At 39.5% G+C, this 27,545-nt stretch overlaps 1 protein-coding gene across 2 annotated transcripts; it reads left to right on the top strand.

The window, feature by feature from the left end:
* Positions 1 to 27,545, top strand: LOC144013915 (DNA (cytosine-5)-methyltransferase 3C-like). 2 transcript variants are annotated; one of them, XM_077513282.1, is made up of 26 exons: positions 1 to 1,445; positions 3,168 to 3,242; positions 4,297 to 4,421; positions 4,514 to 4,659; positions 4,745 to 4,916; positions 5,010 to 5,080; positions 6,379 to 6,508; positions 6,627 to 6,689; positions 7,448 to 7,500; positions 8,360 to 8,419; positions 8,498 to 8,647; positions 8,728 to 8,835; positions 13,826 to 13,955; positions 14,053 to 14,175; positions 15,437 to 15,481; positions 15,574 to 15,653; positions 15,835 to 15,947; positions 19,545 to 19,728; positions 19,830 to 19,914; positions 21,469 to 21,614; positions 21,690 to 21,780; positions 23,226 to 23,374; positions 23,442 to 23,527; positions 23,611 to 23,680; positions 25,586 to 25,701; positions 27,064 to 27,545. In XM_077513282.1, exons 2-26 carry the CDS (start codon positions 3,235 to 3,237, stop codon positions 27,221 to 27,223), a joined length of 2,664 nt encoding a protein of 887 aa, XP_077369408.1. In that variant the 5' UTR covers positions 1 to 1,445; positions 3,168 to 3,234; the 3' UTR covers positions 27,224 to 27,545. The 2 variants fall into 2 exon arrangements, with proteins under 2 accessions (XP_077369408.1, XP_077369407.1); XM_077513281.1 differs by having other exon boundaries at positions 4,294 to 4,421.

Here is a 27,545-nt window from a genome sequence, read left to right as displayed (position 1 = left end):
CGTGCTAGCCACCGTGCTTGTCTTTCACTCCTCACTGTCTTCCGTCTGGTTTAGAATCTCTGCCGGCAGCCGAAAGAATGATCTCATCTCTCTTTGAGCCATTAAAAGCATCCGTCAGCCGCGCACAGTTCACCATAGCATTGGTCGCTGATTTATCAACTGTTTAACCTATTTTCTAGCTCACACTGATTGGTTTTTAATTCACTCGCATTGACGCCCTGCCCTCCACCGCAAGGGCCGCACTTCAACGTGATGTAACACTAGAAGGGTCTATACTATAGACTAATTACTAAATCATTTCATTCTATTTGTGATGGTAATCATTACAAATTACAATACTGACATCTGGATAAACAAAAACAACAACAAAAATATGGCAACCACTATAGTGCTAGTCTGTTGCTATGGAACAAAAAGGGGGTGGTCTTGTTGTCATGGTAACAAATAGCTTCTTTTTTTTTTCTTCAGTTGGAGGCAATTCATATCTTTTTTTTTTACGATTAAGAAAGTAGTTTGAACCTTGTATTCATGAAAAAAAAGCCAGACCTAAAATTGCAGCACTTGATAGGTTGATTACTTTACATTACCACGTTGGCCAGAAATTGTCGCATATCACCACTTTTACATCTTCAGAGTTAGTCTCAGAAAAATGATTGCACAACATTGCAAAGGTTGCCATCTGACAGATGAATTGAAGAGAGTCCAGCCAGTCTTAGACCGAGACAAGACATTCAAAATATGGTGTTGAGACCGGTCTAGAGATTTATAATATTATTAATATAACATAATAACATAATTTATACTACCTCCAGAAAATTGCAATCGACTTGTGTGTTTTGTGTGTTCAGCAGCTTGACCTTGCACTTCTTCTTCCTCCTCTTTTTTTTTTTTTTTTCCTCGAAATTGATGTTTTGCCGATCAGCAACTGTCCTGCTTAACGCTATTTTGCAGTGTATCGCGCGAGCGCCAGTGAAACTGCGGTCGCCCCAAATGTGCGCGGTCACGAAATCGAAGTCCGCATTTTATTTTATATATATATATATATTTATTTATTTATTTTCTCACTACCATTTCTTGACGAAAAGTGTGCCTGATAACATTGCTCTAGTTATCATGGTTATGGTTAGGCAGTAATGAAGCTTATCTTCGGTGGCAAAACAAAATGAAAACTTCGTGAACATAAGGTCAAGCCGGAAGCACGCCCAGTCCGGCGGTTAACCAATCAGAACCGTTCACGGCAAACGAGCGCTTGCTGGAGAGGTGTCGGTCACGGCAAAATAGCCACTGATCCCCTCCCTCCCCCGCCCCTCTACGGAACCTCACGGCTAGGGAGCACGTCACACCGGTAGGCCCGGCCTAAAGTGTTTCTGGCCGGGACTCGTCGGCGGGTGTTTTAGGGGCCCGAAGTACATCTAACCGGAGCAAGGAGACGAAGCCCGAAGACGGTAAGTCTCTTCCATTATTTCAAGCGACACTTGCATGTGTGCATTCATGGCGCCTGCGTTTCATTGTTCTGTTTTTTGGACTCCACGTAAAAAGCACGGAACCGCTCGCCCCCCATAACAAAGACTGACCAGCGGCACATGAAAAAACACAAGACAACGTTTACGTTTCAAGCCCAACTTGGAGAGGAAGTGTACTTTTAATCACAAAAACGACATCAGAATTGGCATTGTCTGTAATAACGGCGTATGCACGTGTCGTAGTGGCCGCTGGTAGGTTTTTTTTTCTTTTGGAAATAGTTTGGCGACAAGTAGCCGACTTTTGCAACTTGACTTCAAGCAAGGAGGGAATAGAAGTTCCGCACCTTTCGCTTGCAAAACTAGACACAAACAAGGTTGGCGTTGTCAAATTCGGCTGTAGTTTTACTTCATCTTGCCATTTGTTTCCTTCTGTTTTTGAATGGAGGGCGCCCGCGTTATTGCGAAACCCACTCGTATTCATGGCAGGATGGCGCGAGATGTCCATTTCAAATATTCACTCACATTGGCACGGAATCAAAACGCTCATGTTAGTTTTGGTTCAGGTTCGGACTACGTCTGAGGTTAAAATGGGTTACGTCGTTTAGGTGAGGTTAATTTTTTAAGCCGTCACTCTCCAAATAATCGAATTTCCCCTTTCGCGCCTTGCAGCAGTAGGTCGCGTCCAAGCGAGATGCTGTAGCCAATCAGATTGCGGCGGCGCGTGTCCAGTAGCCAATCAGAATGCAGAAGGTCACGTCCTGCCTGGAAAACTAGTGGGTTTCCTAATAACGCGGGGCTCGCGGCAAAACAAACTAAACCTCGCGATACCTTAGCTACGTGTTTTGAGTACGTTGGCCCGGAGCTGCGGTACGTCAGCGCGTCCGCCATCTTAAATGGGGCATATCCGCTCTAAAACTCAGGTAAGTCTCGACTTCAGAAAAAGACATTCCAACACAGGGCAAAAGGTTAATGCCTCTCGTTCGCCCATCCCCCCTCTCCCACGAACACACACTAATAGGCGGAGGTGGGAAAGAAACTCACGCTCTGTATTTAAGCAGAAGTAAAAGTTTTTTGTTTTTTTGTGGGGGGGGGGGTCACCTAATTTAACTCATTTACTTAAATGAAAGTTAAAAAGTAGGCTACAGATGCTGAAATTTGCTCCTTTCGAAAGTGAAAAACAAATTCTGTCAGTTTTTACGATATTCATTTGATAACTTGGCACAACAACAAAAACATTTTCACATTAAACACACACAAGATCATGCAATTCACTTAAATGAGGCCGTGGATAGGGAAAAAAAATTCTTGCGTTTCAGAAGTTGTCAATGCTCTCTAGGACACGTTCCTCCATGTTTGTGTTCTTTTTTTTTTTTTTTTTTTTCTCCGCCGTTTTAGAAGTCCGAAAGATTTACATCGATCAATCAATATTTTAAGCTCAGGTGACTAAATCCCTATTTCCATTTTATTTACGTTGTGTCATCATACATGGATGTTGAAAAAAGTAAACCTATTTTTATTTATTTATTTATTTTTAATGTAGGGAGTTCAATCAAAAAGTCATCAGAGAAAGAAAAGACCAAGGTTTCACATGATGTCTCTATATCGCAGATGTTCACTTGTGGGGGTTGACTCTGACTGTATCGGAAATGAATTGGTTCATGCAAAGTTGTCTTTTTTTTTTGTCTTTCTCTCATTATCATACAGACAGCCTGACAGACAATAGAGGATTTGGGATTATAAGGCAACCCGTCTCACGCCCACTTCTTGAGCCATGAAGAAGTGAGTAAACATGAGCATTATGAGTACCATATTTTTCGGACTATAAGACTCTCAGGAGCATAGCAAAGTGGCATAAAATGGCAAATTTGAGAGATAAAAAAAACAAAACTTGCCAATTTGCAACTTTATAAAGTGGCAAATTTGCGAGAAAAAGACTCAGAAACTTATGACAAATACACGTAGTAGCGTAGCTATCGTCAACGTAAGGATTATTTGGTGGCTAATAGGTCTGTTTATAAAATAAAAAGGCAGGATGGAGACTGACTCATTCTTAATTTGAACTTTACTCGTCATACACGGCAGCTAGAGCGACAACACTTCCTGGTCCTCTATGAGCTGACTAACACGAACCAATCAGAAGCTAGCATACTGTAGGTAAATGCAAGTGAATGATGGAGAGCAGAAGATTCGACACATCAACTTAACTACTTGTACAAAAAAAATACCAAAATGTATGAATGTGTAGCTAATAATTCTGGAAACATAAATGTACAAGTAAATATACGTTTTAACAAATTAACTTAAATGCATGATCCAAAGGGTGTGGACCTTCGCAAAGTGAGGAGTCTTTGTCGCTGGCATCACCCAACGCTTCAAAGTGGGACTGCTTAACAGCATGTGGTTCAACTCTGTTAAAGCAATTACTTCCTCCTTATTTGAAAACCCGACCGAAAAGTGTTGGCACAAACATTCGAGTAGTATGCTACGTGTATTTCTTATAAGTTTCTGAGTTTCTTTCTCACAGATCTGCAGATCTAAATGTGGCAAGTTTGCCACTTTATAAAGTAAAGTTTGCAAGTCTTTTTTCTCTGAATATTACCCCCCATCTGGAAAAAAACAAGTGGCCCTAATACGCCATCGTAAAGGCCAGATAATCGTGTAAAAAAAAATAAAAAAAATACAGTGGTAAAAATAGAAGTAGTGACTCAATTCCTGTATTTAAGTAAAAAAACAAACAAACAAAAAACATTCACTGAATATCCGACATCAGTTTTGATGGAGCAATGTGGGGAAAAAAAAGCTTCTTATCTTTTCCCTTGGCGACATTCAGCAGGTTGCGCAAACGACTAATCGTGTGCCCGGACTCGATCCCCGACGAGACGGACGGGGTCGATTCGCTGAAATGGCTCAACACTCTTCTGAAGACCAAATTCGAGGACGTGCAGCAAATTTGTTCAGGTTCGTCGCCATTCCGGCGGATGGAAATTATTTCTCAAAAATGCACTTCCACGCTGGACTCACACTTTCCCTTTGCATGTTCTTCATTCCAGGTGCGTGTCACTGCCAGATCATGGATTGCGTCATCCCGGGTTCCGTAGACATGGACAAGGTGAAGTTTGATGCGCAATCTGAGCGCGACTGCAAGCACAACTTCAGTCTACTCCAAGATGCCCTCACCGAGAACCACATCAACAGGGTATGCACTTCGTTTCCTTTAAGAATTGGAAGAATTATTTAGCTCTCCCTGGATTTCACATCACATTTTCCTTATTTTTCTACAGAGCATTCCATCTGACGAACTCATAAAAGGAGATTTTCAAATCAACTTAGACTTCCTGTTATGGTTTAAAGCATTCTACACGGCCAACGTGATGGACGAAAATTACGATGCCATGAGCGCTCGGAATAACTGTGACATCAGCCTGTACCTGCCGTCAAAACGCTCGGCAAAAAGTAATTACATTCTTTGCCTATGTGACAGTAATGCAAAGTTGTGGTTATATTTCAACCATAGCATGAAATGGAATTGCATTTTTGATTCCTTAGGAACCATAAAACTGGAGTCTTCCACTGAGGAATGTGAACTCGAGGAAGCTGAGCCAGTGGCCAATAGCAAGGTAGCTCTCAAGTGTATCACAAAAACACTCTTAGGCTGTTTTGTTGTGCACTGAAGAATATACTGTAATTGCTGGACTATAAGGCGCACCTCATTATAAGCTTAACAGCTAAATACTAGTTTAATCATCTGTGGTTTATTTTTTTCTATTGATGAATTGGAACAAAAAAATAGTTTTAAAAATGTATTCTGCCACTTTATATAAAAACTTGGACATTATTTCAATCTGACAGTGTAGAAAATGCACAAGCAAATTGCTTCTGATTCATTTCCTGACTTTATAACATCTGTTAGAAAAATGGCAAAATGTTCAAGGGATACTTGACTCATTGAGCCATTTTCAGCAGTAAAAAGATAGTATTTTGTCTACAATTAATGTGGTAATGTCATTATTTTTCATGTACAATTGGTACCTTTAAAAAGTAATTTTTCTACTTGTTGTCGACTGATGATATCACCTCTGCTAAAGAAGTAGGTAACAACCAATCGTGGCTCAGTTTATTGACCAAACCCAGAAAACAGGTGAGCCATGACTGGCCCTGACCTACTTCCTCCGGTGGTGTCGTCATCATCAGTCGACAGCAAAAAAAAAAAAAAAAAAAAAACTTTTTAAAGGTATTAATTGTACATGAAAAATAATGAAGTTATCAAATTCATTCTGGACGAAATATTAACTTTTCACTGCTGAAAATTGTTCAATGAGTCAAGTATCCCTTTAATTGTTCTCAAAAGTAAAAGCAGATGATTGCAAATGTCTTATTTTTGAACCACAAAACAAAACAAATACTTCCTCTGCTTTCATGAAGGACGAATATATAAATTGAAGGAGACTTGACTTGACTTGAATTTGAAGTTAAAGAGGGTCTCTAAATAATTTTTGAAATAGTTGACTAATAATGAATTAGTTGTTTATTAATTGATTATTTGTTATGCCTGTAATAAGAACAATGGAGAAACTGGGTTGTTCCCTAAAAAAGTACACAACATAATTAAAGAAACACTGTGAAATCAAATCTGTATTTAACAATGAAATCGAAAGTAATCTACACTGGAGATTTGAACCAAGTCTGTCTAAAGTTTCACACGTGTGCCACACCATCGATGCAAAGTGAATTGTGAAACTGAAATGCAGCATTAAACATAATCAGGGCTAATGTTTTCCCGTGGCTCGGTTTGGTTCGGTACGCTGTGCACGGTGACAATTAAAGCCCACGTGTTTCAAGACAAGTGATACTATGCTGAAATATACGCATGCCTTCTTTCTTCTTTGTGTTTTGAATTGAATGCACTTGTTTCCAGTCCAAGGCCCAGAGAATTGCAGATGAAGAGTCTGTGTTTGACAGCGAATGCTCGTCAGAGAGCAACACTGAAGAACGCATGTCAGACAGCCCCGATAACCATAAAACACCAAACGGTAAAACAAGTACGGGTAAGTACAAAAACAAATTGCATTCAGTGCCATTGTTCTTGACATCTTTCAAAGATTGATTTGAATGAGCTCTGCCTATTAAAGTTGTTGAATGAGTGTAATGCCATTTTCTTTTCAGAACTGACTGAGCGCTATAGCAGCTGTATCAAGCCGTGTCACGTCCCCCTTACAAAGTTAAAAGGTGAGAATTGCAAATACAGTCGAGTAACTAAGTATACTCCCTGCCTAGTCAAACATCCATCTACTGTATGTGCATTTGAAAAAGTCAAACGAGACTCTACTAATGTTCGTCTTTAAAGTACAGGGAGTCCTCAAGTTATGTCGGAGTTCCGTTCCTACGCTAGCGATGTAACCCAAATTTCCCCATTAAAGTCAATATTTACATCAAAATAATTTACATAAAAAAAAAACTAAAATACATTAAAATAAAAAAAATTAAAAATAAGATGCTGAAGGCTAAGTCTTTGCCAATGTTCATCGGTGTTTCCACTTTCTGCGATCTTTTTATGATGTTTAGCTTCGTTTCCATGGAAATTGCTTTTCGTTTGGCTGGACCAACATTGATAGAAGACGTAGCTTTCTTCTTGGGGGCCATGATGTGGAAAAAAAGAGGGCGAAAAAAGCAAAAGATACTCCCACAAGTGCACAAGCGCTAGCACTAGCTTAGGGCTAAATAGCGGACGAGGGGAAAACACTGCGGGCTATATGGCGGACAAGGAGCCAAAATGGCGGACGGGGCCAAAATGATGGACCGGGCGTAAACATTGTAAAGTCGAAACGCCTTAAGTCTAGTGCGCCTTAACTCGAGGACTCCCTGTATTCAAATGCTAAGCTAGTGACAACAGGAAGCTATCAAACTGGCGCAGGTGTACTACAACCAAATGAGTAGTGTGCTTTGAAGTAATATCAAATAAAATCTGTTTTTCTTGACTTCCTTAGACCTCACCATACATGACAGCCTACTTGCAGTGAATGGCTACTCTGGCAAAAGGGTATGTTCCTTTTTATTCTATCCATATAGTACAAATGATAGATCGACCTCCATTTTGTGAACCATCCCTTTTAGTTCAGTTGCTCTGTGTCATGGCTGCTTTTAAACTGCGATTCCCAACCAGGTTGCTGTGAGAGATTATCAGGAGTGCTGTGGCAATTGTCTGAAAATCGTTTATTATTAAGTTTATCTTTGGTTATAGCCTATCTATCTATGCCAAACGCTCTTTCATTAGATGGTCAAAGGTACAATTAAGCCGTATCCACACAACAGGACATAAGCAAAGTGCTCAACGAAAAAGACCCACATTTCACACCAAGTAAATTTGTAAATAAATTGAGATGAGACAATCATGATTTCACTATTCATACTTTTTTGTGGTGTTTTTGTTTGGTGAGATTTTTCTCGTGTGGAATGAGTGCCTGGGCTCAATAGAAGTTGAAACTCAGCCTTTAAATAGATTTCCCAAAAACAAGAGTCTGTCAAAATGCTGAGTGTGGCCACTTCAACTTGTGGAGCCAGATAGTTCCCTAAAATGTCTGCTCAGAATCCCTTCATAGTGAACAGGAAATAAGAAGTGTGTGCGTTGCAAATTTGCAATCGTTCCCTGCTCCCAAATTGGGGTTCAGTGCTGATATTGTGACAGAACATAATAGTCTGCAGATCTTGAAGGAGCAAACCAAAATGCTCTCAACGACAATGGGAAACTTTTGTGAAGGTTTGACAGTCAATGAGTTTATGATATGCAAGAAAATTTCATACTGACAAACAGATACAAATTCAGGCTGGCAATGAAAACACACATTTGGGACCTAGTAAGTGAAGGTCAATTGATTAATTTTATTCGCCCTAACTTTCAGGCAGAAAAGACCACAAATGGCCATAAAGCGCACAAAGGACGAAAGAAAGCCAATTACCAGGTCAGTCTAAAAGTTTCAAATACAAGATGCTAAAAATTGCGTTGTTGAGATCAAATGAACACATTTGATTCCCCCCAGGACGGGAAAGGCTTTTTGACTGGCGAGATGGTGTGGGGGAGAGTGGAGGGCTTCGCTTGGTGGCCCGGCTTGGTGATTCCTTGGAAAACCAAATTTTCACCTCAAGGTTTACGCAGGGTCGAATGGTTTGGAGATGGAACCTTCTCAAAGGTTTGACTTTTGCCGAGTTTTCCTTGAAATTATTATCATCGTGAATTTCTCGTCTACACAAACGGCCTTTCTAACCGCAGATCGACGCGGAAGCTTTGAAGCCATTTTGTGATTTCACCGAATGTTTCTGCAAAAATTCATTTGCCAGCCTGCCCACCTACAAGGCCGCCATCTTCCAGGTCTTAGAGGTAAGACGGAAAGATTGACATGCTCAGTAAGCATTTTTTACTCCGCGCGGTACGGTACGGTGCGGTACATGTTCGTGTACGACACACTACATGCAGTTGAATTTTCACTGTCCACATTATTATTTTTTTTGCCAGGGGAAACTGTCTTCTTTTATCCCACCATAGTTTGAATGTGTGAAGTGTCAGCAAAAAAAAAAAAAAAAAAGATTGAACCGCCATTTTAAAAAACTGCATAGCAGCAATACTACTGCACCATATTGACAACCCCACCAAGAAATTATTCTAATTGCCTATATTAACTCATTCACTACCAGCCATTTTCATGTTCTATTGCTATCAAAACATGGAACCTACCAAAAAAAAAAAAAAAGTGTCTCTTCTTTCATCAGGGGAAAAAAAAAAAAAGTACCGTATATTTTTTTACCTGTTTTTATGTTTTGTAGCAATTAGCATTACAATTAGCTAAGTTTCATCATTATTCACAAACCTGTTGAAAACACTGGGGAAAAAGAGCTTGTTGCAACATGGACCTGGTTGATCTCTTATACTTTGCTGCCACCTGCTGGCCGTTTTTTTTTTTTTTTTTTTTTTTTTTTTTTTTTCTTATTGTAATAAGTACCATCTCTTTAACCACCCGCTTCAGGTCAGAAACTGCATCAAAGCCTTCATACAAAAACTCTAGCATACAAAAACCTAAAAAACGTATAAATACGTTTTTGGGAGTGAATGAGTTAATAGTTTCAACCGTAAATATACCATGTTTCACAACATTTCAAATTCACCTTACAACATGATACTTAAACAGAGGTGGCTTACAGATTATTTGATTTTGAAGAAACACGATGATGCGATGAAGACTCCATAACTTCCACTATCAACTCAAGTCGACATTCATCAGTTGAACATGATACCGCTTGACACCACTTGCTTTACTACTTTCCTATTTACAGTAGACAGGGCTTGGGCAGCATCTTGTGGCCTGTCAGAAAATGTGAGTCTTTCCACAGATAAAAACCGGATCAATTGGTCAATTTGAGACTATTGGATGGTGAGTATGGGAATGGGAGATTACTGTCTAAATGAATGTTCAATTTCATGTTTTTTTTTGTTCACAAATCAATACTGCTGGTCAGTCCACAAGTGTGTGTGTGTGTTATTGTTACAAATTATTGAATATTGGCTAATATAAAGTGTTGCAAATGGCTTGCTGTTCTTGAAGACAAATAAGTAATAATTACAGTGATGGTTTTGGAAATGCAAGGATTCTGCCCGATGTCTGCAATATAATATAAACAAAGGGATCTGCATTTTATTATTAGATGTACTTTAACAACATATTGAATGTCATACATTCATTCTGTCAACAACTTTTCACCACAAGGGTCACCAGCTTGCTGGAGCCTATCAGACACCTAAATACTGAAATATATACAACTATTGTTCAGTATGGGCGGCACGGTAGTCGAGTGGTTAGCACGTCCGCTTCCCAGTTCTGAGGTCTCCGGTTCGAGTCCTGGCTCGGACCTTCCTGGGTGGAGTTTGCATGTTCTCCCCGTGCTCGCGTGGGTCTTCTCCGGGTACTCTGGTCTCCTCCCACATTCCAAAGACATGCATGGCAGGTTAATTGGGCGCTCCGAATTGTCCCTAGGTGTGCGTGTGAGTGTGGATGGTTGTTCGTCTCTGTGTGCCCTGCGATTGGTTGGCAACCAGTCCAGGGTGTCCCCCGCCTATTGCCCAGAGCCAGCTGAGATAGGCGCCAGCAGCCCCCGCGACCCTTGTGAGGAGTAAGTGGTCAAGAAAATGGATGGATGGATGGATTGTTCAGTATGTTGTGTTTTGTTTTGTTTTGTTGTTTTTTTTTTTGGGGGGGGGGGGGGGTCCTTATATTAAGAAAATGGATGGATGGATGCTTTGGTGGTGCCCATCAAATTAGGTGCTGGGTTGGATCTGCCCCAAAAACTGTGACTTAATAGCGCAGCGTGTTCCTTCCATTGGCTCGGGTCAAAAGGAGAGAAGAAAGGAGGAGGGGGGAAAAAAAGAATGCAGCAAGTCCAGTCCAGCCTTTGTACGACCCCGTTCGACCCCCACCTTGCACAGGGTCTCTCGAAGCCCCCCTCCCGAGCCCCCCACTCTTCCGGCAGCCTGTCGGAAAAACTTTTTACTCACTTCCGCCGAGAGCCACTAAGAAAAACACCTTTACTAGATTGGAATTGCGAACATCGTCGCAAATTTGTTCTTTTCCAAAGAATCGCGATCCAAACATCTGCAGACTGGATGGTTGCGTTCACGCGCCTCGTGGATCGGAACGTTGGTGAGCCTCGACCACTTCTGCGCTCTCGAAGACGACAAAGGAGGGAGACAAAGCCACCGATCGCTGCACTCGTCAATGAAAGTCGATCGAAAGTAGATTTCCATCATGAGCAGTTGGAGTAATTTGAATTGATAAGTCGTCGCTTGATGTCGTAAGGTGAAGTCAGGCGCTCGTTTGACAGTCTGTTTACGTGCCGTTAACAATTTGAAAACCAGCCAAGTCTCCCTCTCGTGTCGTCCGTATGAAGGAAGGCAGGAGAAAGAAATCGTACCGACCTCGTGCCTTTATTTGACATTTGATCCTATTCTTTACCCACTGCTCGAGATTGAGCATGAGAGTTTTCAAATTTCCCAACTCGACTGAACTTCACTGACTCCTGATTGGTTGATGGCGCAAATTGGACAAAAGTAAATGGAAATTAATAAATACATTAAAAGTCTAGTCAATGATTAGCCTTTTCTAAATGGAATTTTGTCAGTTTAAGCGGAACAAAACTCGACTGTGATAATAAAGTGCTATTTTTAAAATAAACAGAATTTAGTTCAATGGGAGTAAATTAATTGTAAAAACTAAGCAGTAACAGCCATAAAAAAAAATCTAGTTTGTTTTAGTAGGAGTAAACTAATTGTAAAAAATAAAAACAGTAACAGTGTTTGTTTTAATCTTTAAATAAAAACAACTGAATAACTTTTAGTGGAATAAATTGAATTAAACAAATCAATCAGTAATAGTCAATTATCTTTCCTTTCGGCACACAATTGAGTATGTCTACCAAAGACAGATTAGTACCTAAACTGAAATCGCACTCTGTGATTTGGGAATGGTTTGGTTTTGAGCCGGACGACATTGCTCAATCCCTCGTACTGTGTAAAGTGTGCATGAAGAGCGTGAAAACGCGCAGGGGCAACACCACAAACTTGTTTAACCATTTGAGAAAGCGGCATCCCAGAGAACACGCCAAAAGTATATCCATGCGCGCTAAGCAAGCCGCGCGGCAGGCCAGCAGGACCAGACAGGACGCGTCAGTGAAGGTGGAAGGCGACACCAAGGCAAAGTCTGGACCAGGCAGTTCAAACACGAAGGAGGTGACTGAAGCTGCACCTTTGTTTGGCGGATGGACATTCTTGGCTCCTCCTCCTCTTCTTCTTTACCTTCTGTCACCGTTTTCACTTCTCGGCATGCTTTTCCTCCCCCGCGATTTGCCACTAGTGTAGTTCTTCTTCCATGTTTCCCTTCTAGTTTTCCTTCAGTGATAAGCTCTCTGTCGTAAACTTTTATTTATCCTGCACATTTGCTCACCGTTTCAAATTTGCATATTACTGTTATTTTGGAGCATGTCAGCTATTTAAAAAAAATATATATCACCAATTATATCACCAATTGTCCTTAAAATGCCACAAGATGGTGCTGAAGTCCCAACTAATAGTATAGTATTAATCGGTGTCAAGGAAGTATTGTTGAAGGGATATTTTTTTACCAACATCTTTACATGTCGGGGAGGAGATAAGTTTGACTGAGGTTGCTCGTGGAAGTTTCGGAGCGTCTTCATGTATGCCTATGTGCACTCAAAAAAATAAAAACTGTTAGAAAATGTATTTTTTAAGTGTAATTTTGTGAAGACTTGAAATGATTACTTGTTTTGGGATCATATTTGGGCTACATTTAAAGTTTAAACTCAATATTTATTTGTGCATTTTTCTTTTACATTTTTCACAATATTGTTTAAAAAAAAGTCATATTAACTCATTTGAACCAAAAAATGTGAAAACACATTTTTTTTAATACTTTGTCTTTCACTCCCAAAAACGTAATTACATGGTTTTTTGTTGTTGTTTTTTTTTTTTTTTTTTTTTTTTTTTTATGCAAGAGCATACAGAAGGCTTTGGTGCAGCTAAGAGGTGGCTTAAAGCAGTGGTAGTTATTTAATTAAATGACCAGCAAGTTGGCAGAAGAGTATAAGAGATCATCCAGGGCTATGTTGCAACAAGACCTTTTTGTTAGTGGTTTCACCAGGAATGTGAATATTGATGAAACTTATCTATATTCTAATGCTAATTGTTGCACAATGGAAACAGATACAAATGTACTTTTTTTTCCTGATGAAAGAAGAAACTAATCTTTCTTTGGTAATTTCTATGTTTTTTTTCTTTTTTCCCCCCCATAGCAATAGAACACAATATTCTGTGGGCCTTGCAAAGTCAGTCAAAAACCAGTAGAAATAGGCTTTGACAGTCATTTCATTTTAAATGCCTCCTCGTCTATACAATGCAAATGAGCTGAGATCATATATTTATACATATAGTTCAAATAGTACAGGATATGTTACATGTTAATGCATGCTCACCCTGTGAATCGAGTCTATGTGTGAAGGAACACAAACGTGTTATGTTCACCATCTGGCGATTCGCGAGGGCCTTAAACGTACCGTAGGTGACCAAAAGATGTCTAATTCAAATTAAACTGCACTAATAAACTAACCACCAGAGGGTGCTGGGACTGCACAAATGGAAATCAACCTGGCCTTTTTAACAGATGTGCAACTTTTCGCAAAATTGCTATTATTGTTACATCCCTATTATACAGTGGACACAAGAGAACTTAACTTTCCTCCAGACGACTTTTGCAAAACGTTTGTTACGTCAGATTGAGTGCGTGCTAATGCCAAAGTTCAACCTGCAGCTCGCAAGTGAACGCTGTGAGAAGGACTTCAAAGAGGCCAAAGGAGAGAAAGAAAAAGAACTCAGCCTGATGCTGGACTGGGCAGTGAAAGGATTTTTGCCATCGGGACCGCAGGGATTCATACCGCCTGGTCAGCGCGCACACCAACAGATTTGTATTTTTTTGACTCGATTCTCTCGCAAAGACGCTTCTGAAAAACGTTTTCCTCTCCGTCTTCTTGACTTCAGCTGTGAAAGACGCTGCCCAGCTGTCCAATTCGGATTCTACTCAGTCTGACTACCAGCCGCCCGTGAAAAAGAAACTTGCGTATAAGTGTCGGGCGAGCAGCGCCAACTACACCTTCACCAGAGGTACGTCCATCCACGTGCAGTCCTCACTTTGATTAGATTGTGATGATCGGCTGTACTGGATGTTGAGCTGGAGCCCAGTATGTGTTGCGATGGCGGTCACATTGAGCATAAAAAAGCCAAATGATGATGGAAAAGTTATAAGACGCATTCTGTTATTACAAGGGTTGTCAGGCGATGAAAATTTGTAATCGCAATTAATCACATGACTTCAATAGTTAACTTGCGATTAATCGCAAATTTTATTTCTGTTCTAAATGTACAGTAAATATTTTCTGTTTTCATACTCTTGTTAGCATGGAAGTGGGAAACTAATAGAAATAGGTCTGCATCTTCTCATTATTAATGCACACATTTCATAATTCATACATTAAGTTAAAAGGAAAAAGATGTACTGTACTGTAAAAACGTAATGTTCCGATACTGATATCGGCAGAGGCACCGATACTGCATTAAAACAGTGGTATCGGCGAGTACTAACAAGTAACATGCCGATACTATTATTTCCGACACTATTAAAAAAACTAAAGGACTTTGGATGCAGCATCTTGTGTCTTGCTTGTGCACGACATTCACTGATGTGTGAAATGTTCACTGCATGTCGATCTCAACTCAACTCAACTTTATTTATAAAGCGCTTTAAGAACAGGCGTTGCTGTATACAAAGTGCTGTACATAAACATCAGTTTTGCAGTAAACAAGAACAAAGAAATCCTATTGGCCCTTGAATGCTCTGAACCAATGGCAGGACAGCTTTTTCATGTATAAATAAACTTGAGTTGAGTTGAGTTGAGAAAAAAAAAAAAACTTAGGTATCGGCGATACTGCAAAGCTGTGTATCGGGCCAAAAAACGGTATCAAAATCAGAACAACACTAGTGAAAAGTGTGATATTGATTTGTGCTGAGGTCACTAGATGGCATAATTGAGTTTTTGTTAGATGTTGGTGACAGCTTAGTGCAGTTTCTTTTCATATTAAGAAACTTGTGAAATTCTGCACATTTTTAAAAATGTAAAATACAACTTGACCCCAGTCTCCACAAAGATATGCATTATTATTACATTTATTACTACTAACTTTTGACGTGGATGCCTCTGCTCCGTTGCAACTGGAATTCCCCCAGTACAGGCTTTCCAAGTAATTGTGCATTAAAAAAAATTTTTTTCGTGGCGTTAGAGGAACTTTAAAAGAACTCAAAATTACCGCACTAATTTTGAGACCCCTCGTTATTACATTTGACCAATTTACTATGTTTCTTTTTCAGACACTTTAATTGAGAGGCTTAAAGACAAAAGCACAAAAATCGAAGGTCAGTTCTGCTTGAGCGACACCATCTCTGTCTTATGTCATATCTTGCTATTTTTTTATTATCAATTCTAAAAGAGGAATTCCTCGTTCCAGATTGTTGTTTGGCTTGCGGGTCAGCTGAGGTCGAAGTGCAGCACCCGTTGTTTGAAGGCGGTCTTTGTTTCAAATGCAAGGTAAGCCGGTCTGCAATGTCACTCTTCTCCGTTCTGGTCCAGTTGGTAAAACATGGAGTTTCTTAACCTTTATTTAGCTGATTCCACACACACAAAAAAATAAAATAAAATCACAGCACACCACTAAACAAATATGTCACAAAAAGTTTGCATTATACTAAAATAAGGATGCTGCCTACAGGAGAACTTCACGGAAACACTGTACCGCTACGATGAAGATGGCTACCAGTCGTACTGCACTGTTTGCTGCGGGGGGTCACAGGTCATTCTTTGCGGCAACACCAGCTGCTGCAGGTAAAATTTCATTTATTATGACCACTACAAAGCCTGAACCATGAAAATATGAGAGAACATTTACTTTGTAAATAGGGTATTTATTGGTCCTTTTAAACTGCGCTTTTTTCACAAAAAAAACATGTTTTTTCAAAATCAACTTCCACATATAACTTGATTTGTGTCATATTTGTTACATACTGTCACAATGCTTTAAATCTGTACATTTATAACTCTCAAACATAATAATAAACAGACATATCAAACACATTAGTATTATCCAAAAATCAGAAAGAACATTTCCCACTATTAATAAGTATCGGTGTCTCTCTTTTCTCAATTGGGGCGATCTTGCAAGGTCGCTAGAAAAGCCATCAGATGGGTGACACTGCCCTCTAATGGATTATCCGTGCAGTGCATGTTTCGGATCATATACGTCAGGGTTTTAATGTGGAAAGCAAATATTATACTCGTGAAATAGAGGGCTCAAAACATCTTATATTTAATATGTGTTTGCCGTTATAGGGTTTTAATACAAATTTTGAGTTGTTTCAATTTATAAATTTGCATGCTTTAATTTTTTTTTATTTTATTTTTTTTTATTTTTTAAAAATTACTAATTTAAAAAAATCTTTTTTGGCCCAAAAGGAACTTGTATAATTTTAGTTTCAAAGAAATGTATTGTCTTAATATTTTTTACATGTTTAATTAAACATTTTCTTGTTTTGTACCAAAAAACAAAATGATTGTCCTAATTGTGATTTCAATTACAGTGGTACCTCTACTTATGAAATGAATTGGTTCTCCATGAAAATTTTTAAGTAGAACATTTTGTAAGTAGAGACGCATTTCCCATGTAAATGCCCTAATCCATTCCAAGCCTCCCAAAATTCAGACATAAATGTTTTGTAAAGCATATAAATGCATTAAAACATGAAACAAATACATGTTACAATTAGATTATTGCACAATAAATGAGAGTTGTGCATAATGTAAAAAACAAAGAATAGAGTAAGGAATAAAAATGGTCATTTACTAAGGGTGTCACGATTTCGATTTTTTATCGAAATCGATCGAAATTACGTCACGATTTCGAGCATCGAAATAGAAGAGAGGACACACGATTCGATGCCCCCCCCCCCCGCGCCCGCCGCCACCGCCGCCACCGCCACCTCCCAGGAAAGCAAATGAGACGCAGCCATTCAGCTACTAGCTAACGGCACTTGTTAGCTGACTTCTCCTGCAGTCATGATGGCAAGCGCGGACAGACACAGCAATGGTGCTTCAAGCCGCTCCCGCTTCTCTCGTCACCAGTTTGGAAACATTTTGCGTTCCCGGTGAGTTAACGTTGTCGACAAAAAGACCACAGTTGCAAGATATGCTATGTGCGCGTACTGTACTCGGCCACGGTGTTACGCCCGGCTCGTCAAGGGGAAGGGAAGTAACACAATAACAGAAAATATAGAGTAGATAAACACGGGTCGACTTTAACATCTGAGTAGTTTTAATTGAAATTTCAGGCAGGGGTTTGACAAGGGAGTGAAAGTGGAAGGTGAACAAATAATAACCGCATTTGACAGAACTGACAGAACGGAGGAGAAACAACAATAACCAATAGGGGTATAATACACGGATACACAATAGCGTCGCGCTGGCACAGTCGTCCAATCGGAGTGTCGCGCTGGCACAGTCGTCCAATCGGAGTGTCGCGCTGGCACAGTCCTCCAATCAGAGTGTCGCGCTGGCGCATTCAAACTGAAGTACCATTATACGGGCACCAGCCGACACAAACACACACATACATACTAGGGGAGCGGAGCCGGCGGCGGGCCCGAGCCGCCAGCCGTAACAACGGGAAACACGACAAACATGACGGGACATTTACGCAGGCATCACAAAGATTTAGATTTATCAAATTCAACTAGAAGTGGGAAAACAACGGTCCAACCAACTATTTCATCCTCATTAACAGTGAAACTTCCACACACTTCAGCTCGCGCGAAACGCCAGATCCATAGGTCTATTTATAGCAGCAGACCTGCAGCCTTGGAAAACGCTGGATTCAAACATTTAATTAGTGTACTTGAACCACGCTACAGTATGCCCAGCAACTGTAAATGTTGGGATATAGTTTGTTCAGGCTGTATTTGTTCCATGACTTTGGATACAATATATTTTTTGTTGTTGTTGCACATTGCACATTATTTTAAGAGGAACGCACAGCACACTGTTGTAACCAAAAACAGTCAATAGATGGCAGGCACCCACTGTGACTTTTTGTTTTTGTTTTTTTATTTTTTATTTTACACTTCAGTAAGAACAAGACGGTTAACTTTATATTGTAAATAAATTCTTTGAATTTGATCATTCCTGCCTAATGTCAATTATCATATATTACATAAATTTACACAAAAATAATATGGAAATTGCATCACCTATATGTAGCCGATCTTTTGAAATAAGATTTACTGTACAATGAATAGAACCAATGATCATAGACTAGCCTTAGCCTACAGAAGCATATGCCTCTGTGTTATAAAGTGGGGGAGCGGAAAAAAAAAAGAAAAAAAAAATCGAAAAAAAAATCTAATCGTGACCCCAAAATCGAAATTTAAATCGAATCGTGGAGTTGGCGAATCGTGACACCCCTATCATTTACCTTTTTAACTGCTGTCCTCATCGCTTTTTTGCCCTCTTTGGTTCATGTTCTCTCTCAGCAGTGTTTTTTTGCCTGGTGTTTTGTAAAGAACGGATCTGAGAATGTTTACTTTTTTTTCGTTTGTTTGTTTGTTTTTGTTTAACAATCCTTCGAAAGTGTCCAAGGCAAATATCATCATAGCGAGCGATCGCCCGACTGGTGAACACTTTTTCTGGGTGATTCTTTCCAACAAATTCCAAAACTTCATGGAAACTTCAGGTATGGCGTGGCATCTTTTCCGAAAAAGGCCCGTCTCGTTGAAATTAAAAACTCACTGTGCAACGTAGCCTTTATCAATCACCAATTGTATGAATTTTTGCACAAATGTATCGGCCGTTAGTTAATACATTTACGTAAAACTATTTAAACACCTCATGGCCCGAGGGGCGAATGACGAGGACGCTACATAGATACATCTATTATCTATCTATTTTACAAACATAGATAAATACGGTATGCTAAGGTAAAAGCCAATGGCAGAGCAGCTGTAAGTATGTTGCGTTCAAGGAATTCTGCGAGCTGCGTGTAGCAGCTCACACTGTATTTTTACCTTTCGTATCCTGAATGTTCTTTCGTAACAAGAGGCAATATTTTCCTGTTGAGGAGTTTCGTAACTTGAAAATTTCGTATGAATGTTCGTAAGTAGAGGTACCACTTTATTACCAAATTAATCGACTATTTGACTGTTCTACATATTTACTTTGTCCTTTAGTACTTAGAGAGAAATCAGTCCATTTTACTTCAAAGATCTAATAATAGCCAATTAAATGACCAGGTCCTAATTTTTAATTAACTTAAAATCAAGTGACTCTTTGGAGTAACGCGGGTTACTGGAATTTTTTGAGGATTGTGAAGCTTTCTTGTGAGTTTCCCTCGACTGGCTGCTGCCAAAATCACCATTTGTCTTCTGTCCACGGCAGATGTTTCTGTAAGGACTGTTTGGAGATCCTGGTGGGAGAGGGAACCTTTCGCGAGCTGAAAGATGTCGACCCCTGGAGCTGCTACATTTGCCAGCCGGCGCAGTGTGAGGGAAACCTCAAACTCAGGCCGGACTGGAGCGTGAAGATCCAAGAGTTCTTTGCAAACAACAGTGCCATGGAGTTTGTGAGTAGATTGTGTCACACTTTGGTACTCACTCACACACCCACATTTTTGGTTTTTAAATGTGGGTTTTCTCCTCCATGGATCAATCTGTTTGTTCCCAGGAGCCTCACAGAGTTTACCCGGCCATCTCCGCAGATAGACGCAAGCCCATGAAGGTCCTGTCGCTGTTTGACGGCATCGCAACAGGTCAGTCGAGGTCAAATCAAGAGCGCAGAGCAAACTTGCATTCACATTGACGCGTCATGTTTCGGATTTTCTGCACCCGAATGGCTCAATTGTGGATTGTGGCAGCGAAAAAAATTGAACGATATGTCAATCGTTATCATGTCTACTCAGACAAGATTAAAAGATACCCGCTCTAAATCTAAGCTACAGCAACTCTTAAGCAAAGACCCTCAAATAGGATCATAACAAAGTACATTAGGGAAATTAGTACGACGATGTATACATCATGAAATAATTCAAATAATTTGAGGGAATTGTCAATGCAGGCCAACTGAATACTGTGGAATGTTTATCATTTGTATTTTTATTTTTAAACCCCCAAACTTTTCTTGACCATTATATGTTCTACGTTGACCCACTGGTTTGTTGAATATAAATAAAGCAGCAAAATTCAGCCATTTTGATCCATCTCAGGGGGCGGCCATTTTGTCATTTGCTGCTCAGGTAATGACCAATCACAGCTCAGCTTGTGAATGTCACATGACCAAAGTCAGAAAACAGGCGAGCCACACGGACTTCTATATGACTGGATTGTCAATAGGACCCTTGCGATTGAAGCCAGAGGGCAGCCATCTAACGTTGCCACTGATATTGACAACTTCAGTTATTTTTGTTGCTGAAAACACTTATCAGTGCGTTTTACACTAGGATCTTGTCTGGAGTAATGACATTCTCGCAAAGAGCAAACTTCACTGTTTGAATCAGCCATTTAGAGTATATTATCTCAATATTGTGACTCACATAAATTAGGATTACATTTTGTATTTTTTTCCCCCTTATGGGCTATATTTTCACTTTTTATTATTTATTATTTTTATTGATGACTGACAACATGATGCAGACAAATCTTTGAGTAGCACCCGGAGATATACCTTAGAAGAGAAAATTAAACATCTTTTTCTTAGCAATGAACTATACACGAGTGCTTCTCACAAACTTATTGGTACAACTATGTCATACACGGTGGCATTTTTGCCATAGAGGCAGAAAATACCGTTAAAAACCTGGCAGAGAAATCAATGTATTCAAGTTAGGTGAGCGGCAACGTAAGATGGCCACCTGTGGCTTCACTTGTCCCAATGGTGAGCAAGCTGCATTTACAGTCCATTTATATGCAAGTCTGTGGTGAGCCATTATTCGTCGTTATCTGAGTCATAAGCACCTAACTGTCATGTCATTTTCATTACACAGCAAGTGGCAAAATGGCCGTCATTTCTACAGGTATAAATCATGATTTTTACAGATACAAATTTACACTTTTCCACAGGTACAATTTCTTTTTTTACATGTTCATTTCCCCCCCATAGGTACACATTTTTATGTACAATTTTTTTTTACAGGTAAATTTTTTTTGTAAAATTTTTTTTTTTAACAGATACAAATTTATATATTTTTTCCTATGGTACAGTTTTTTTTTTTTTTTTTTTTTTTTTTTACACCTTACTTTTGCACCATATTTACCTCCATAGAGTTCTTCTTTCGCATGTAAGCAGCCGTTTGCGTCCATCGTGACAGGATACCTGGTGCTGAAAGATCTGGGCTTCAAGGTGGAGCGTTACATCGCCTCCGAGATTTGCGAGGATTCCATCGTGGTGGGGATGATCAAGCACGGCGGCAAGATCGAACACGTCAACGACGTCCGCGCCATCACCAGGAAACACGTACGTGGGCCCCCGTCAAAATTCATTTGTTGGGAGTTTGCATGAATCCGTAAAGAGGAAGTGGTTGCATTGCAGCTGGCTGAATGGGGCCCCTTTGACCTGCTGATTGGAGGAAGCCCGTGCAACGATCTCTCCATGGTCAATCCTCTGCGAAAAGGATTGTTTGGTAAGCTCGCTTACAACTGTTGTGACCAACTGCAACTCAGTCCAGTGGTTTCGCTTCAATTCACTTCCTTAACACCGATTGTTAGTTTCCCTTTAGTGACGTGTCATTTTAGAACATTCTAGAAGAAGCACCAAAAAATGGAGCACAACCAATATTGAGTTTTTGAGGCTGATTCCCAAATTTGGCTGAACAAAATTATACTAACTAATTAATCGCAAAATTTTTAAAAAATTACATATATTGTATAAAATAACTTATTTTTTGGTCCATTAACGCTCAAAACAATATAGACATGAATTGCAGGCAGATTATTTAACTGTTTTACAATACTTTGTCCAGGGTTTTTCCTGTGTACAAAATTCAGAGGCGGCCACCTCCAGTCTAACAGACTGATATCGCTCAACACAGCAGTATTGATTGAGCTCGGCAGGAATGCATTTTAACTGCGGTTGCAGTGTTGTGCCATTATGGAGGCGCTATATCTACAACAGTGCACTGGAAAGACCTGAAGCAACAACCAAAGAAGAAACAGCTCTCTTTTTTTTTTTTTCCCCCCCAGCAGTAAAAAGTTAATATCCATCCATCCATCCATCCATCCATCCATCCATTTTCTTGACCGCTTACTCCTCACAAGGGTCGCTGGGAGTGCTGCAGCCTATCCCAGCTGGCTTCGGGCAGTAGGTGGGGTACACCCCAAACTGGGCACCAGCCAATCGCAGTAAAAAGTTAACATTTTGTCTATAATTAATGTGGTAATTATTTTTCATGTACAATTAATACCTTTAAAAATATTTTTTTCTACTTGCTGTCGACTGATGATGACTTCACCTGTGCTGGGGAAGTAGGTAACGACCAATCATGGCTCAGTTTACTGACCAAACCCAGAAAACAGGTGAGTCATGATTGGCCGTTACCCACTTCCTCAGCCCAGGTGACGTCATCATCAGTCGACAGCAAGTAGAAAAATTTCTTTTTAAAAGGTATTAATTTTACATGAAAAATAATGAAGTTATCAAATTCATTCTGGACAAAATATTAGCTTTTCTCTGCTGAAAATTAATGTACCGAAGAAAAAACAGCTTCTGGAGCAACCGTTGCACACGCCCATTTCCTTGCGCGTCAGCCATTACAAAAGTTATAAAAACACGATATACAATAAAACATAATAGTGTTTTATAACACTAAACAGTATTTACAATTTAATACGTACTTGTGGCTGATTTTTTTAAATGATTGTAGTTTAAAAAAAAAATGGCAAAAAATGAATGGCAACTTTATATTCATATAATTTCTAATTTCTAGTCCCTGATCGTAAAATGGCGGCAGGAGGGCGGCCCATAATAGTATCGGTCATCACCATGAATACCTTAAAATAAGATATTGGTATTGGTATTCACTGTCCTTCTGAAAAAACGCTGACTGCAGTTTGAATGTCAATCATGCAGAGGGCACCGGGAGGCTGTTCTTCGAATTCTACCGCATTTTGACGCTGCTCAAACCCAAGGAGGGCGACGACCGGCCGTTCTACTGGCTCTTCGAGAACGTGGTGTTCATGTCCACCAGAGACAAGACGGACATCTGCCGCTTCCTGGAGGTGATCGTCTGCGACGACTGCCGCTGGGGAACGCGCTGCGCTAACTTGTCCCGTTGTTGTTGTTCAGTGCAATCCTGTCATCATTGACGCTGTGAGCGTCAGCCCGGCACATCGAGCTCGCTACTTCTGGGGAAATATCCCGGGCATGAACAGGTACAAAAAGTCGTCGTCGTTCCGCTTCGGGTCCCTCGGATGATTGTGTTGCAGCCGTAGCATCCATTCCTTTTTCTCTGCAGGCCGCTTACGGTATCTTTGGATCAAAAAGTGAATCTTCAGGATTGTTTGGAAGTCGGCCGCGTGGCAAAAGTAAGAGCACGCACACACCAGGGTTATTATAGTTTTGGAATTTTTCATTTTAGTATGTTTTTATTTCGTTTTGGGTTTTGTTTGTTTTACTTAGTTTTCAGCATGGTTTTGTTAGTTTTTATTAGTTTATTTCATAAATGCTTAGTTTTTGTTTAGTTTTAGTTAGCTTCAGTATTAGTTTTAGTTTTAGCTTTTTAAATGTGTATGACTTGTGCGCAATATTTAAATCTGAAGGTGCTTTTCTATTGGCTGCTGCTAGATGACGTCACTTTTGTGTGACACATTTTCAATCGTCCTCATTCCAGTTAATATCAAAATAAATCTACTTAAAATCACATTTAAAATCATCCCCAAAGACTGATGCATTAAATTAATTACCAAATACTAAAATGAAGGACATTTTTGCTATAATTATAGTTTGTTTTAGTTTTGTAAACAGAAAATGTAGTTTCAGTTAGTTTTCGTTTTTTTAAATAGCATTTTCAATTTTATTTTATTTCGTTCACAAATTGTTTTTTTGAAATTTATTTTTTTCGTTAGTTTTAGTTAACTAAAATAATTTTTAGACGCAAACACACCCACACACTAGTGCACCCCAGGGCTCAACAATTATCCCATTCAGACCCGCATTGCATGTAGGAGATGAGATAACATGTTCAAATGGCAAAGACAAAAATGTGAAAAAACCACACAAAAAAAACTTCTGCTTCATTTGTGTCAGTCGGTAGGCTTGATTTTTCTTAATAGTAATTTATTTACAGTATCTCAATAAGATGTGCTTTAGATTGGGTGACCAGAATTTCAAAATTATATCGAGATACTAGAATTTTGCTGAAAATGAAATATGCAATAAATTATCACATGGAACTATTTAAAAGGAACCCCCAACTCTAATGGCAAGTTTGCTCTATGTTATTTATTTGGTTGTTACTAACATAACTATGAGATTCATTTTACAAAAAACAATACATTTTGTAGAAACTTGATTTGGACGTACGCCGCCATTGTTATTTACGTCCCAATGCATTCAGTGCAGTCTGCAGTGGCGTTCCTAAAGGGACGATCAAAACTCTTGAATGCGTCTGGTGAATGAAAGCACTATGTGGGGGAGGGGGGACTTTCCTGTTTGCATGTCGTTTCTTAAGGAACGCTACTCGGCTTACCTTGCTTTCTTTATTCGCGTTTCACATTGCTCGGCAGCCGCCATACTACGTCACTAGGCACTGAATATGTTGCGGCGTAAATAACAATGGCGGCGTACGTCCAAATAAAGCTTCTAGAAAATCAATGTATTAAACTGGAAATCATTTTTCAAAAATGAATCTCACAGTTATGTTAGTAACAATCTAATTAATATTATAGAGCAGAGCAAACTTGTCATTACAGTCGGGGTACCTTTTACAACAAATTTAATCCCAAGTCAATCTGGTGTGCGGCGGTTGTGCTAATGCTAAATGCTACATAAATCAATGCTCTCACCATTATCCAACCTTTTCTGCTCAGTCCCAGTGTTGTGGCAATTAGTTAAATAAATAAATGAATTCTAAAACATTTCCACATACTATCTGCAATGTGCTCATGTATTTGTCATTGTAGTTTGGTGCGTTGTAGTGAACGCTTAAGATTGCAACTCAAATTGAAGTTGATCAATAAAGTGTCTCATATTTATTCATAGTTCATTTACCTTTACTTTAACTAAGTCTTACTAACTATAACACCAAAACATTTATGTATAATAAATCTGGTATTTTTATTATAGAACAGATGAATTTATTTCTTGTGTTTGTTAAAAAAATATACATGGGAAGAGGACCTTGAGAAAATACGGAGGAAAAATAAAAATTGTATTCGTTCAACCCGTGTGCGCACACTTTGCTTATTCCACAACTCGTTGCCTTTGCGCAGCTGGACAAGGTGCGAACCATCACAACCAACATCAACTGCATGACTCATGGCAAGAAGGGACTTCCTGTCAGCATGAACGGCAAAGATGACTACCTGTGGTGTACCGAAATGGAACAGTAAGCATTTGGACAGCTCGTCTTGTTTGCATGTCATGCTAAAAGATTTTGGAAAAAGAAAAAAAAAAATGTGAAAGTGCTGAAAATGCTCAGAGCATAATATTTCTTCAAATATAGATAATCATCTTTTGAGCATGGCTAACAGCAATTATGAGTTGTGTTTTATAAACAGGAAAATAGAAAATTTGGCTTTTGAAGGGGTGTCTATTATACAAGAGAAAGTACGGTAAACTTACTATTACGAAAATATTTGAACGCTTCTGCTGTAAAGCATTAACCTTTTCGTTTATATATTTTTATCTTGTGTAATTTTCACAAGTTGTGGGACTTACTGGGCTAACATGGGACCTCGGGCATTGCATTTCGTGCCATGTCATGTGGAAATGTGTGTTAAGAAAGACAAAAAAAAAACAAAAAAACTTGGATGTTTGCATCCTTGAATTTTGAGAAAAAGTCTTTGAATCCTTGAAATATCAACTTCATAATAAAACTTGAAAGGACCATGACAAAAGAAAAACTATACGAAAGTGAAGTAAGAATAGAAAAACTAAAAGAATAGCAACTGAAAAAACAGTAAGAACAAATACTGATTGTTCATGTGCGTTTTGGCCTCTTGGGGGCAGTGTGGTGCCGTGCAGCCATGGCGTACACACTGAAAGGGAGTACAGAAGAAAGTTGCGACTGAATTCTATTAAAATAACTATTTTTTTTCACACATTAGGAAGAATTTGTGCCTCTGTGTAGTGTTATCTCATCTGTGGGTATGTGTTCCCACAAGATTTGTGTGTACTGTGGATATTTGTTATTTAAAGGAAAAACACTCCCGAAGTCAACACCAACTTCCTGTTAGCATTTTCTAACTTCCTGTTTGCGCTAGGCTAGCGATGTTTTAAAAACGAAGCATGTTTTATATTTAAAAATACAGTCGATGTGATTCTTAATGTTGTGTATTTATTTAGTTTTACAGTTAACTCCAACTGCGGTGTCATTAAACAACTTAAAGGAAGCTTAGGGACAACAGAATAACATACGCTACACACTTGCTAGTTGCTAATGCTACGCAAGCAAAATGGTGCATTAAGGGTACTTTCACAGTGGAAACCCCGGTTTACTTATAATATTAATTATATATAATTGTTATCCTTATAGTCTGTGGCCAATTAATCGGTCGGGCCCTAACAGGAATATTATCCTCTGCGAACAAACTATTTTTGTAGTTTACTGACCTAGTTGTGAAATTTGTCTCACATCAGAACATTGGAACATTTTCATTCATTCCTTAAAAAAATAAAATAAAAAATGCAGTTGATGAGCTTTCCCGGTCAAAATAACTTCTATTTGTGTGCGTGTGTGTGTGTGTAGGGTTTTCGGCTTCCCCAAACACTACACGGATGTGAACAACATGGGCCGCACGCAGCGCCAGAAGGTCCTGGGGCGCTCCTGGAGCGTCCCCGTCATCCGCCACCTGATCGCGCCGCTCAAAGATTATTTTGAATGCGAATCGCAGCACTCAAGCCCGTAATCTTGCGGACGCACGCTGACTCGCCGAAGCACCAAAAAAGGTTTGCCGCCCTGCGTCTGTGTACTCGCACATGCCAAAAACACGTGTGCGAGTTGGCCCTTGTGTGAGGATGTGAGTGTGACTTATTGTTTTGCGAAATGTGCCTTGGGATTGGCTGGCGACCACTCCAGGGAAATGTATGCATGGAATGATTTTTCTTTTTTAAAAACATTGTTTTTACTGTTGTGACTTCTACAAACGATGCAAAGGTTTCTTTCGTTGAAGGGGAGTCTTTTTTAAAAATAACAAATCACTTTTTTTTTTTGTCATATTTGTTGGGGGG

Source organism: Festucalex cinctus, chromosome 2 (genome assembly GCF_051991245.1).
Source record: "Festucalex cinctus isolate MCC-2025b chromosome 2, RoL_Fcin_1.0, whole genome shotgun sequence".
Lineage (NCBI taxonomy): Eukaryota > Metazoa > Chordata > Actinopteri > Syngnathiformes > Syngnathidae > Festucalex > Festucalex cinctus.
Note: the sequence above shows the minus strand (reverse complement) of the source record. Positions and strands in the feature narration are given on the sequence as shown.

What these genes read in the sequence shown, in the direction of transcription:
- LOC144013915 (XM_077513281.1), top strand. An exon ending in CCATCTTCCAGGTCTTAGAG is followed by an intron (nt 8,836 to 13,825) that starts GTAAGACGGAAA and finishes TTCAACCTGCAG; the next exon opens with CTCGCAAGTGAACGCTGTGA. An exon ending in GGCAACACCAGCTGCTGCAG is followed by an intron (nt 15,948 to 19,544) that starts GTAAAATTTCAT and finishes TGTCCACGGCAG; the next exon opens with ATGTTTCTGTAAGGACTGTT.